The sequence below is a fragment of the Camelus bactrianus genome, chromosome 12 (genome assembly GCF_048773025.1).
Source record: "Camelus bactrianus isolate YW-2024 breed Bactrian camel chromosome 12, ASM4877302v1, whole genome shotgun sequence".
In the NCBI taxonomy this organism is placed as follows: Eukaryota; Metazoa; Chordata; class Mammalia; order Artiodactyla; family Camelidae; genus Camelus; species Camelus bactrianus.
The window spans coordinates 19,309,983-19,323,031 of NC_133550.1; the positions used below are offsets into that span (position 1 = coordinate 19,309,983).

The 13,049-nt window shown below is 36.0% G+C and overlaps 1 protein-coding gene across 1 annotated transcript in view; it reads right to left on the reverse strand.

Moving 5' to 3' along the window:
• The window catches only part of ARID2 (AT-rich interaction domain 2), a 137,020-nt gene that overhangs the window by 30,028 nt on the left and 93,943 nt on the right, over positions 1–13,049 (reverse strand). Inside the window, exons 13-15 of the mRNA XM_074374992.1 lie at positions 11,329–11,463; positions 10,504–10,700; positions 7,387–10,250 (exon numbers count right to left, since the gene is read on the reverse strand). Coding sequence (XP_074231093.1) covers positions 7,387–10,250; positions 10,504–10,700; positions 11,329–11,463 — 3,196 coding nt within the window. The remainder of the gene's footprint in view (positions 1–7,386; positions 10,251–10,503; positions 10,701–11,328; positions 11,464–13,049) is intronic.

The following is a 13,049-nucleotide window of genomic DNA, read 5'->3' on the forward strand; positions in this document are numbered from 1 at the left end:
AACTTGATTACATTGATAGTTAAGCACTTCCAACTATAAAATTCACATTTGTAGTTTTAATGATTTATTTTTCAGAAACTCCTTAAAAAGATAACAAATTTTACAAATATATTTAAGAAGTCAAATTCATTTCATATGAATCACAGAGGCAAAATCATATTGTTATTATTGCCATGAATATATATTATTTAGAATTAAGGTTTTTTATATTAACAAAATTGGGTACAAACACAATTTAGATTAAAACAAGAAAAAATATATTACAAATGCACCCTTTTGATTTATTTACATATATTCTTCACAAGAAAAAAAAAAACCAACTGCAAATTATTTCTTTTATAATATTTCCTTTTAGATTTGAATGAATAACATAAAACAATACATAGTAAAAAGCAAAGAAGATTTCATACATTAGAAATGATATAACCATATAAGTAGAATGTTGTAAAAATTATGTTACAGTAAATGCTATTTTAACTAACAACTTTAGTCTTTAAAGTTACTCTTACAAGTAAAAGGATTCTAACTGCAGGCATAAGCCTTTAAAACATAAGCTCCATTTTTTTCTCCTCTAAATCCCATCCACCTCTCTGAAAAACATATAATAATTATAATGTAGCTTAAAATAATTTGAGGCAACACATTTCCTTTGAAGCATTAACTCAGATTTCATTCATAACATATATACCACAAAGAAAAACAATATTAAATTTCTCACAAAAATGGTACCACACCATTTTCAAAGCATTAGGCAATACACTTAAACTTTGGGAAAATATTAAATATATTTATTTATAAGGTATTACTGGAAATAGTGGAGCAAAACTAAGTTAAAAATTGCTGAAAATATATTATTGAAAGCCATAACACAAAAATGTAAGGCAATAGCATAAAAATGAAAAAAGAAAGAAAATAAAATGCTAAAAGAAAAAGTTTTCAGAAATGTGAACTCATAAGAACTTTGAGTTCTAAGCTCCAAGAAAAAAAATCTACTTTGGAATGTGACTGAAGTTGTTTCTATAACAGGGTCCCAGTCCTATGATTTTATAATATTTGTAAGAAAACACATCCATGCATGAAAAACATGCATTTTAGGGCAGTACAGGCATCATGGATGGGATATGGACTTACTTAAAATTTCAATCTGCCTTTTAACTAGCTATGTGACCCTGGGCAACCTACTTAACCTCTCTGATCCTCAACTCCCTCATCTGTAAGATGTTAAGTAATAAAATCTAACCTCTGGGACGGTGAGAAGACTAGAGAACCTATACATGAAGAGCCTAGCTCAAGATTCTCGCTAAGTGGTAACTGTTACTACTATTACTTATGCTAACAGAGAAGTCTAGAGGGAAACCATATTTTTGGAGGAAAGATGATGAGTTCACTTTGGGAACAGTGACAGATCAATAAGCACAATTATCCTCAATAAAAATTAAAGCTGGAAACATGGATCTGACAATCATTCACCTGCGAATTCTCAAAGCCATGAAGACTAACAGTGAGAAAGCAGAAGTGGGGCTGTGGGGTGGGGAAAAAAGAGGGTCAGAGAGAAAGGAAGGGAAGATAACATTAGAACCAATCTATTTACCAAAAAATTAGTCAAATCGTTTCCTTGAAATGAAAATATTGCACTAAAAATCCAGGAAATTCTAGTAAGTAGGAGTAACCAAGAGGATCAGTTTGAGCCAAATACAAATATTGAAAAGTGACAGTTATAAATACAATCCTAGAATTTTAATTAATGGGTAAATTTGTCAGAGCTATCGAATTCCCTCAGAATGAACTTTCTGGTTCCCTACACCAGTACCATTTACTTGAAGTATTTTATTGACTATCTTGTCACATATTTGTAAATTAAGCTTATTTCTGTATAAGTACAAAGTTCTATCCTATTTTTTCCTTCATCGTGAAACTCTTAGTTGTGTCACACAGAAAATTTAGTAACAAGGAATCATAGGGTATTTTAACCCCAATTGTTAATGATTAATGAGGGATGTGGCAAGGATGACTGAAGTTAATCCAAGCTGTTAAATTAAAAGTGAATAAAAGATATATTAACCAAATGCAATGTGTAGAAAACTTGTGGATCCTAATTCGAACAAACTGTTTAAAAACCACATTTTTAAAGAAAATTAGGGAACACTGAGCATGAACTGGGTGTCAGATAATATTAAGAAACTACTACTTTTGTCAGGTGTGACTTGATATTATGGATATATATATATATTTACATATATAAATATACACTAAGGTATTCACTGGTGAAACAAAGTAATATTTGGGATTTACTTCAGTACTTCAGGAAAAAATAATGATGGAGAATAGATGAAACTAAAAAGGCAAAATGGTGATATTTAAAGCTAGGTCTTGGAGACACGGAGGCTTACTGGCTCTACCTTTGTGTATATTTAAAATTTTTCACAGTAAAAAGTAAACAAATGACAACAAAAAAATTAAATAGAGCTAAATATATCAATGAAACAAAAAGAATTAAAGTACTTATAGAATGTATCAAGTGAGAAATTCCAAGACATATTTTCTTTGATCATAGGAGTTAATATTTTTAGGTTTCCTCCTATATTAAAAAGATACACATTTCTTTCAACAAAGCTACTTTTTAAATAGGTTGCTTGTATTGTATTGCATGTTTTTCCAAGTACCACATAAATTATGTTTTAAGAACTAGGTTTTCTACATGAGATGCAAAATATATTTCTTTAAGGATATAAAATTTTACTTTTTCTTAACATTATTGTGTACTGTGAACTGCCCCATCATTAGCCATAACTCTAACTCAAATATCAATGTAAAAGTAGGTCTCAAAGTCATGTTTTTTTTGGAATGATCACTTTTGAGGTATATTCCTTACTCTATTGAGAAAGAACTAATTTTTCATTTTATAGGACATCTCCAGTACTGTGTGACCAAAAAGGTAAAATTACCCAAAGAATGAATGTGATTCCTTTTGTAATGTAAAATTATCTAAAAATGTTAATGTAGCAGTTTTGTTTTTGGCAAAGATATTTTTTGTTAAAATTAAGAAGTTATAATCTTGCCTTCCTTTATTATTTTTTTAAGAGTAAATTACAGCTAAAAATTCTAATTATATGGATAACATTTTCTGATCTAGAACTCAATATCTTAAGTTCTTTAATGCTTACTTTCTTATTAATATTAAGCTTTAAAAGCCTTAGAATGAGACTAAAATTTTAGCATTCAATTTGTGTTAGAAAAACTACAGTCATAATTTATTCTTCTCAAAATAAATTCCTTACTTAGTAATGAAATACTGTGTTCAAATCTAGCTACACATTTTGAAAGCTACTTAGTAAATGGAATTGGTTGAGACAAACAGAATGATGAACAGACCAGACAATATGACACCTAAGGTCTAACTGAAAGAATTAAGAAAATATACTCTAAAGAAGAGATAAGTAAGGAGAGAGGAAGGAAAGACACTTTTAAGTGCTTATAGGAACAAGAATTAGATTTACTCTAAATGATGTAAAAGAGACTAACTCAGTCTAGATATAGTATAGATCTTTAGAGAACAGAATTAATACAATAATAGAAATCATCAGAAATGAGATCTTTCTGTGTGTGGGAAGATTACTTCAACTCTTAAAAATGAGGGTTTTGGACAAGATAATATCTAAAACTCTTTCTGCTCTAATACTCCCTCATTTTCTCAAACTATCAAGTGTTTTCCTTTCATTAAGTATAAATTCAGATAATCAATACATACCAAGCCTGTTTTGTAAGAAAACATTGAAATGTATAAAAAAATTATGTTTAGTGGCAATGCCTTTTTTAATTTTTACACTGTACTAGTACAAGTCTATAAATCTAATAGTGTAGTTAATTTACAATGTTAGTTTCAGGTATACAGCAAAGCGAGTCAGTGATACATATAAATACATACACACACATATACGTATATTTTTTTCAAATTCTTTTCCATAAGCAGTAATATTCCTTAAAAAAAAATTAAAATGACATTCTTGTGTCTCTTGCTAAAATGATTGTCTATGCCTATGGCCAAATGCCGCCCTCTTGAGGATACAGAAATGCTTTCTGATGGGTTGAGTAACCTTAAACTCTATCAAAGAAAGAAAGGGACCAGGAATATGCCAATATCCAGTGCTAGACAGCACCATATGAGAAATGACTTGTGTGGGAAGGACAGGGAACTGACGAGCAGCATCTCTAAAATGCCTTAAGTAGGTACATCCTTAAGTTAACTATTTTTACATACAAGAATTTGGCACGGCATCAAATCACGGGATTAACATATTCAGCATGTGTTTTATATGTTCCTGAAAAAGACAAGTCTTTAGGTAAGTATTTGTAACTAATTTTCTTCCATTTTTAATTCATTTTTATTCTTTTATATGCTAATCTGGCTTTATGGCTCCAGCAGATACCAATTAATGAAGAGTGGAAAGGAGTAGGGCTGCAGGAAACAGTATCCATATTGTTGCACTTTACCTTGCAAATGTAACATTGGAAATAAGCAGCCTGGAATAAAGAAATGCTGCCTTGAAGTACAATTTACTTTGTATTTATATAAACTACCCAGCTAAATACTACTTATATACAAAATCTATGGTTATATCATTTACTTTCATATATTTTCTCCTTTATTTGTTGTTGGTATTTTTTCTATAATGAAATTAATACAGCTGATTAATGGGAGTCAGAAAGAACAAAACTGAGAAAAGAAAGATTAAATAACAACGGTATCAGAAAGGATTATTTGTCGGCCATTTTCAGCAGGGACACTTCCCTGCAGTCTTTCTAGCCCTGCGCGTTTTGCAAGTCTCAAAGTCCCTTCTTGGGTTAAAAGTGCCTCCTTAACGTCCAGACCCCTTGAAATGGTGGAAATAGTAAGGTATGGCTGAAAAATCACATTTATCACATTTAAGTTCCTCTATTTCATCTGTCCTTTTAAGGTACCAATTCAAATAGTGAATAAAATAGTGTCAAACCAAGGTCTAAAAATGCAACTGTGAGAGTACATAAAGAAATGGAAAGAATCTGGGCAACAGTGGAAATGTTTTTTTATTAGCAGGCTCTTAAAGAGGCACGACAGCCTGGCCTTCAAAGGAGACTTGGGATGCCATCTTGAATCACTGATAATTCTTTAGCCTTTGTGGGTACTTTATCCTATTCGTGAAGATAAAATACGCTTGCACCATTACTGAGTGCCAGACTGTGAAGCAGGCACTGTGCTGAGAGCTACACATATGAATCCTGGTCTTTCTGTTTCTCACTCTTGTAGACACCATGCATGTTATGTCTCTTTTTCTTTACAAAGTTTAAAATTTCTACATGCCAACCAAATATGAATTTTAGGAATAAAGAATGTGGCTATTTATTTATACTGATGTATAGTTGATTAACAATGTTAAGAATGTAGCTATTTGAAATAAACTACATTCTTGGGGAGAATACATAAAAATTTAATACATTTTTTTCAGATTATGAATAAAAGACATTAATTTTATGGCTTGAATTAGATGGATATATGTCCAATGTGTTAAGTTTTAGCATTAATATCCTAAAATTATCATTTGGTGGTACTCACATCTTATATTCTAGTAGTTAAAATAATATGTTTGTTATAAAAGGGATATTGAGAACTTTACAAAGGAATCTTTTAGAATAGTGGAGAAATGGGTAAAAAGCCTGAGTTTTGGTTTCAGACACACACCCAGGTTTCAGTCTTGGCACCACTTCATGTTAGTTGGTAACCTTGGGTGAGTTATTTAGCACCTTGAGGCCTCATGTCTAAAACAGTCACTACAATTTTTACCTAACAGATGCTTAGAGGATCAAATGAGAAAACCCTTTAGTGCTAAGTTCCTAATACAGGTCCTACTCTTGGTGAGTAATACTGTTCATTTTTTTGTTATTTAGGTATCATTATTGAATATAACCACACTGGAAGATTAAGGACAAAAAAATGAGGGTTGATTCAACAATTCCACAGTAATGGAGTTTTTCCTCTAATTTGGCTTGTTCTATTATAACTCTTTAGGATTATAAAGGAGCCTAAGAGGCGAAAAAAGAGTCAAGTCAACATAATCAAGATGAACTGGTAAATTATTAAATATAAAAAAAAATAAAACTCAATGTGTTGAATGCTTATTATATGTTAGAGGTTGCACTATTACAATTTTTTTAGTTTGCTTAAATAAGTGAAAAACTCAACTTGCAGAAGAAGATTGAGTAAAAAAGTATGTTCTACCAAAACTCCATATTAACTACTGCCTTGTATATAATACCCACTGAAGGACACTCAACGTATTTAGGGGCCCTGAAACAAATCTAAGCACTACTAACACATGAATTAAAGATCTCATTACGCCCCCAGAGCAGCACTGTCCTGCTTTATCCATTCACATGAAGAAAGATACATATTAGAGGATGAAGTGTTCTGAAGCAAGCAATTCTTTGTTTCCATCTTTCATTTTGCTCCCCCACCCTCCCCTGCTGTCTAGATTTGGTCCCAATACAACAATGGCCATAGATCTGCTGTCATCATCGCAAGTACAGAGAAAAAGCCCAAGCCAGAAGAGAGGCAGCAGAGCTGGCAACACACACAAAGTTCTGGCCACGCAGTAATCAGGAAAAAGAGAATGAAGAAGTCATAATCCAGGAAATAGCACACAAGATTGTCCTTGAAGTCTTTACAGGCTGACTGGACCCTTAATTTAGTCAGTAGCACTGATCCTAGAGAACACTGTATTTACTAAGCCATGCAGAGATGGGACAGTAGACATTAAAAAGGGAATAGGAGCAACAAAGTAGACCAAAGGAGTAAGAGACAAAATTTAAAGTATCACAAGAGCTGAAACAAATTGAAATTATGAGAAATAAACCTTTTTAATGAATAAAGGCAACTAATTCAATACATAAATTTAACAAGAACACACTTGATAAGATTCTTATGGGAGTCACTTTTTTTTTTTTTTTAAACAAAAGTACTGTGGAAAGAGTCACAAAAAAAAACACTCATGTCAAAATTAAATACAGAAATTCCCCTCTGGAGTACTCTTAGCAAACCTCTTCCTACCCCCACACCAAAAGGAGACTAAGTTACATTTTTTAAATTCTCCAAAAGATGTTAGATTACAAGAGCTTCTCTAACTTGGGTCTACAAAATAGATTCTTTAAACATGTGCTAAAGTTAACAATTGAAAATTGTTTAGTATTACGAAAAACGGAAAAAAATATAAGAGCACGGCAGAATGAGGACACTGATGAGCTGACACAGCTAACGCTTCAAGGTGAGACACGGGAGAACAGTGCATTTCCCCTGGAAACCAGAGTGACAGATCAGGATTCTGGCAAGAGGAACGTGAGAGGAGGAGGACTCACCTGCGGGACCGCACTCTGTACGTAGGGCGGCGGATGCTGCTGCTTCTGCTGCACAGCACTTTCTATTGCTACTTTAGCTACCGTGCTGGGATCGGCTCCGGCTGGCACGGCAACCATTGTTGCACTGCAGCCAGCATTGTTGGGGTCACTGATTGTAACGATTCTAACTCCTACTTTATTTGGAATTCCTGTGACTGTTTCCCTATCGTTATCCTCTGCTGGCCGCTTTACAGTTTTGCATTCTGCTGTGCCATTTGTGGACCGAATGTCAGATGACAGGGCAGGAGGATGGGACACTCTTGATCCTGAGTGGGGAACAGCTATGATTTGATGCCCCTGTATAACAGAGGTTGTAGAATGTGGTGAGACAACTACACTTGGGCGTTGCTGAGGCACATCTGAATTCAAACTTGAAGCTAGAGGTCCGTTAGGCAAATCAGTACCACTGAACGACTGTGCTGCCACGTTTGGAGCCTCCTGTGTACTGCTCACAGATGGCGAGCCACCCAAAGTTAATATAGGTCCGTTAGAAATTCTCTCTAGCTGATCACCTTTGGCAGTATCTTGCTGAGTGGCATCTAAAGTCCCTTGTGGCTCCACTGGAGATATCTCACCATTTCCTACATGGTTGGAAGTTTTGTGATTTGGAATGTTTTTGCTTAAGTGAGAACCATCTCCTTTATCAAAATCACAGATTCCGTTAACTAGAGGTTTTTTCAAATCACTTTTAATATCCTGCATGTCCATTTGTTCTGAGTTCTGTTTTCCAGACGCTCCATTCTCACCCAATTCTAATGATGGCCCATTACTGATTAGTGAGCACTGATTATTAGCCTCACTTTGAATTTTCCCTGAGTTTGAAGGAGGTAGACTTGAGTCATTGTACTTTCTCCCATTTAGAAGACTTCCCACTTGCATTTCATTTTCCTTTGTATCCCCATTGCTGGTGTTCGTGGCTCCTCGTCGGCAGGACGGGTTCTCCATGACTTCAATTTTACGTTCATGAACGTGTAAACCTGTTGCTTCTTTTGCTTCCTCCTCCTTTTGGCAGATTATTTTATCACCTTTGAATGGGGGGGTAGCAGTAGTACAAGATGATTGTCCAGCTGGAGATGCTTGAGTGGCTGGAAGCGTTTGCACCTGAAGTCCAACTCCCGCCTGGGTCCCGCTCATGGTGATTCCTGCTGGAGCAATGAGCTGAGTTGCATTTCCCTGACTCACAGTTGCAGTTGCAAAACTTGTATTTGGCACAACTGTTATGGTTACCTGGTTGCCAGAAGTCCCTTGGAAAATGGTTGCTGGGCTATTTGAGATCAGTGGGCCTGGCAATATTTGTAAGTTCGAGATGGGCACGGTTTGCACTCCCCCTGTGGGTGGCATTGCACTTTGGACCAACTGAACATTTTGCTGCCCAACCAGTAGCTGCTGAGCTGGAGTTTGTCCCTGCACTCCAAAACCTGCTGCTTGATTGTTGGCCACCTGGTATACCACCTGAGGGCTAGGAGCTCTGGCATTATTAGGGGGAGGAATCTGTGGAGCTGGGAGAATAAGCTTACCACCTGGAGTGGAAGGACCACGCTTTGGAAGCAGCAGCTGTTTTATTAGACTTGACTCACCAGAAGCAGGCTGGCCAACCCCCGCATTCGCCTGCTGTGGCTGCACCTGCACCTGCACTTGTGGCTGCTGCACTTGTACTTGCACCTGCTGCGGTGGGGGTGCTGGTGAGTGCTGCTGCTGTTGCTGCCTTTTCACAGACAGCATCTGGCTGACAGTAGGGGGTGGTCCCTGTGACTGAGGGGTGCAAGAAGAGGACATGGCAGTAGGAACTTGGTTATTAGTAGCTGGGACAGGTGATGGTGAGGAAGATGGAGTTATGTTTGGTTGTCCAGTTAGCTGAACTGCCTGACCAGCTGGAAGAGCTGCTGGGTTAGCAAGGACAATCTGGTGAATGGCTGGTGCGTAAGTCTGACCTTGTTGAGCTGGCTGGCTTACAATCACTACACTTTGCTGGGCAGGCTGCTGTGGCTGTTGGATAGGCTGTTGTACCACAGTGGATGACACTTGCTGAGAAGGGAGAGGTTTTGGTGCAATGTTCTGAAATCCTACCCTTGAGGGCTGTGGACTTGGGACACCAGCAATGGTAACCATTTGTCCTGTAGCTACCTGAAAATTCTGCACTGAAGTTGCCGAGACAATGTTGGATGCAGAAGTCGTTACGTACTGCGGGGGTGCTATGATAACGGTGTCCTGTGGCTGACTACCAGCCGATGTCTGCTGAGATGAAGTCTGCACAGGTTGGGGTGACGTGGTGATTAACTGTTGACCCTGTGAAACTGTAGAAGTACATGCTGGTAAGTTCTGTACTCTGCCAAATATGTGACTCTGCGGGACAGCCTGCTGAATTACCGTGACAGGAGTGCCAGAAGGTATCTGTCCCGGAACCACTGTGTGCAATGGAGACTGCTGTGGAATCACAGGTGGATGGTGAAGCAATGTCTGGGAATTTACAACTGTAACAGGCTGTGGCCCTGTGCTGTGATTCGGAACCACAGAACTCTGGGCAGCTCCTCCTCCCACAGCAATAGTAACAGGAACTGCTGTCTGGGGTATAGAATTCTGGATTACTGTAGCCTTAACGACTTCACAAGGAACTGGAGCTTTATTCTGAATGACAGTCACTGGAGCATTCTGCTGCTGGTGGGTATGAACTGAAGGATTTGGTGGAATTCTTGAAACAGTCTGTGCCACGGTATGAACACCTTGCACTGGAAAAGACATTTGTGTTGCAGTCAAACTTGAAGACTGGTTGGTAACAGGAGTCCTCTGAAAATGGTTTCCTACAGTTTGTGGTCCATGAGGGATTCCTGAAAATATGGGGAAAAGTCAAAATTCATAATTAAATGACTGAAAAGCTCCAATGTAGGAATTATTTTACCTAAGTCAAAAGAAAATCGTTTTAAGCAACTAGCAAGTTTGCATCATATGAATATGATAAAATAACAGAACAAGAGTTACTGAAAAACAAGGAAACGTTATACATCTTAAATGTATATGAGATACATCTTCATTAAGTTTATTAAGTCAGTAACATTTAAAACACAAATTAAAAATTAATACCTGCAGGTGAAGGACTTGGAGATACATCAGGAACAGAATCAACACGAACAACAGGAGTAGAAACTGGCTGTTGCTGATAGTACATCTGAACGGGAAGTGGGATCGCCCTCCGCTTTACTCCCACTACGTGAATGTGCGCCTGCCCGTTGTTACCGGAATCCTCCACTCTCTTCACTGTGTGATTTGGAAAGACCGTTCTGTAAAGTAAACGCAGACTCAATTTGGTTAACTAGCACATTAACAAAAACACTCCTAACAATGTTTACATACACAGCAGCAGTATATTCAGGGCTACTTATGGATGAACCAGAGTGATTCACACAGTTATGCTCTGCAAGGCTGGGAAGTGAGGGATCAAACATAAAAGGACAATTCTCTAATTTTAAAAATTATTATTTATTAATATTATTGGGTTTTAAACAACTCTCCTTTATATATAATTAACAAAAAGGCTGCATCCAGGCAATGTCTATTTTATGAACTTTGTAAAAAGCCAAAAAGTCTTCACACACTACTCAAGGTTAAAAAGGGCAAGTCATGTCTTTAACACATAAAAGTAGGTAGAAAAATGGTAAACTTAATTTCTTCCTTTTCTTTCTTTGATAAACCTCATAATGTGCAAACACAAACACCAGATGTGATTTCCAAAATACCTTTGTATTTAAACTTTCACTACATTACAATGTAACCGAAACAAAATTTCAAGTAGTGGAAATATTTAAAACTAGATAGGTAGATAGATAGGTGGCATTTTCTCTAAAGAGCAAGGGGTGTTGTAAGAGACATAAATTAACCTTACTTAAAGTTAAGAACTGTAAATACTACCTAAGACATTTATAAAATCCAGTTGATGTTAGGATTCCACCACGAGCTAATTTACTGCAAGTTGATAGGTACTCGGAATACATTTCTGCTCGAGAGACAGAACAATCTGGGTTTACTTCAAAATGAGCATTTAGCCTAAAAGAGGAGAAAAATAAATGGCATTATGCAATAAACTATAGGAGAGTCCATATTTATTTACACTAAAACTATGTGAAAGCAACGTGTTATAAACCAATAATGTCTATTAATCAAATTTCACTATCTCATATGTTATTAGCAAAAAATACATGCCAGGTTTTAGATAGACTAAATCAAACAAAAAGAGGTTAACTACTTAATCATACTGATTTTAGTATTTAAAATAACATCATCGACAAATGTAAAAACTGGGGTGTATTTACATCCCAGCAAGAGCAGGGTTGGTCTGCTGGCAACAAATATTCTACAATAAATAATTTTATTCAGTGAATACAGGTTCCTGTTTCATAATAATCAAAAAATAACAGAAGTTCCCAATTATGAGTTATCGGTGATACGAAAAACAAAGGAAAACTTGAACTTAAGTTAAACTTCTGTTGACTCTTAGATCAAGCTTCTTCAGAAAAAACCTCTCCCAAAGCTTTTAACTAATCCCCAAAACAACACCTCCCGCGCTGTACACTCCCCCTCCCCCTACTTTAGAGACTTCCATTCCTAATCCATTACAGACTAAGTTAAACTTCAATCTGTCTTTGTTGTACAGCGATGTCCATCTGTAAGTTAGGAACGGAGGCCTTGTTATCCTTGTAGGACTCTTTCTAGGACTCACCATCTACATAACAGGCCAACTTACAGCTGTTTCTTATTAACCGAATCAAACGATAATTACGATAAAATAATTGTAAAATGCTTCTCTCCTCTTCCCGCTCAGAACTGGCAGAAATGTGCAATTGGGATTTATAAGACCAAGTCTATACCTAACATACACATTTTACAGTGGATGTGGTACATACGTTTTCCAACTGTCAAAACCCTTTGAGTACTGAGTTTTCAAAAAGGCCAGATACAAAAAACTTTTTTGTTTCAATGTAGAAAATAAATATTTCCAAATATTATTGGAAGAGATTCATCAAGTAAAGGGTCAAGGTGTAACAATAGAGAACATGAAAAAAAAGCAAGTAGAGATATTTAAAATCATAAACCTGGTTTAAGCAAAGTGAAAATATCTAAAGAAAATTGTCATAAGAACATAGATACAAAAGCACCAAAAATATGGAACACAGAGTGACAGAAGCATGGAATGGGAGAAAAATAATGTTAGAGAATGGGGGAGAAGGGAAAGAGAAGGAAAGAAATTTTTTAAAGTAGTACATCACCAAAAGTGACTTTATATTTCAGTCTGTTAAACTCATAAAGAATTTAAGTTGAAATTCATAAACAATGTAGTAGAGGCAACGAACCATGACAAAATGAAATCTAACCAAGTCTATTTTTATCTTTTTCAGAAAGTGGCTGAGATGTAACTACTCAGTCTTCTCAAGAAAATACCATTTTCAAGTTAATTATGTCCATGTAGACATACTGGCCGTTCTATCACTTGATTAGTTTCCCCTTACTACTCATAAAAAGGGAAAATTAACTAGCAATGAATGAGAAGTCTTGCTTCTGATGAAAAAGAAGAGACACTTAATGAAAAATCTGGTTTTATTTTAAGTCAGTTTAACTTTTTTAATAAAACATTA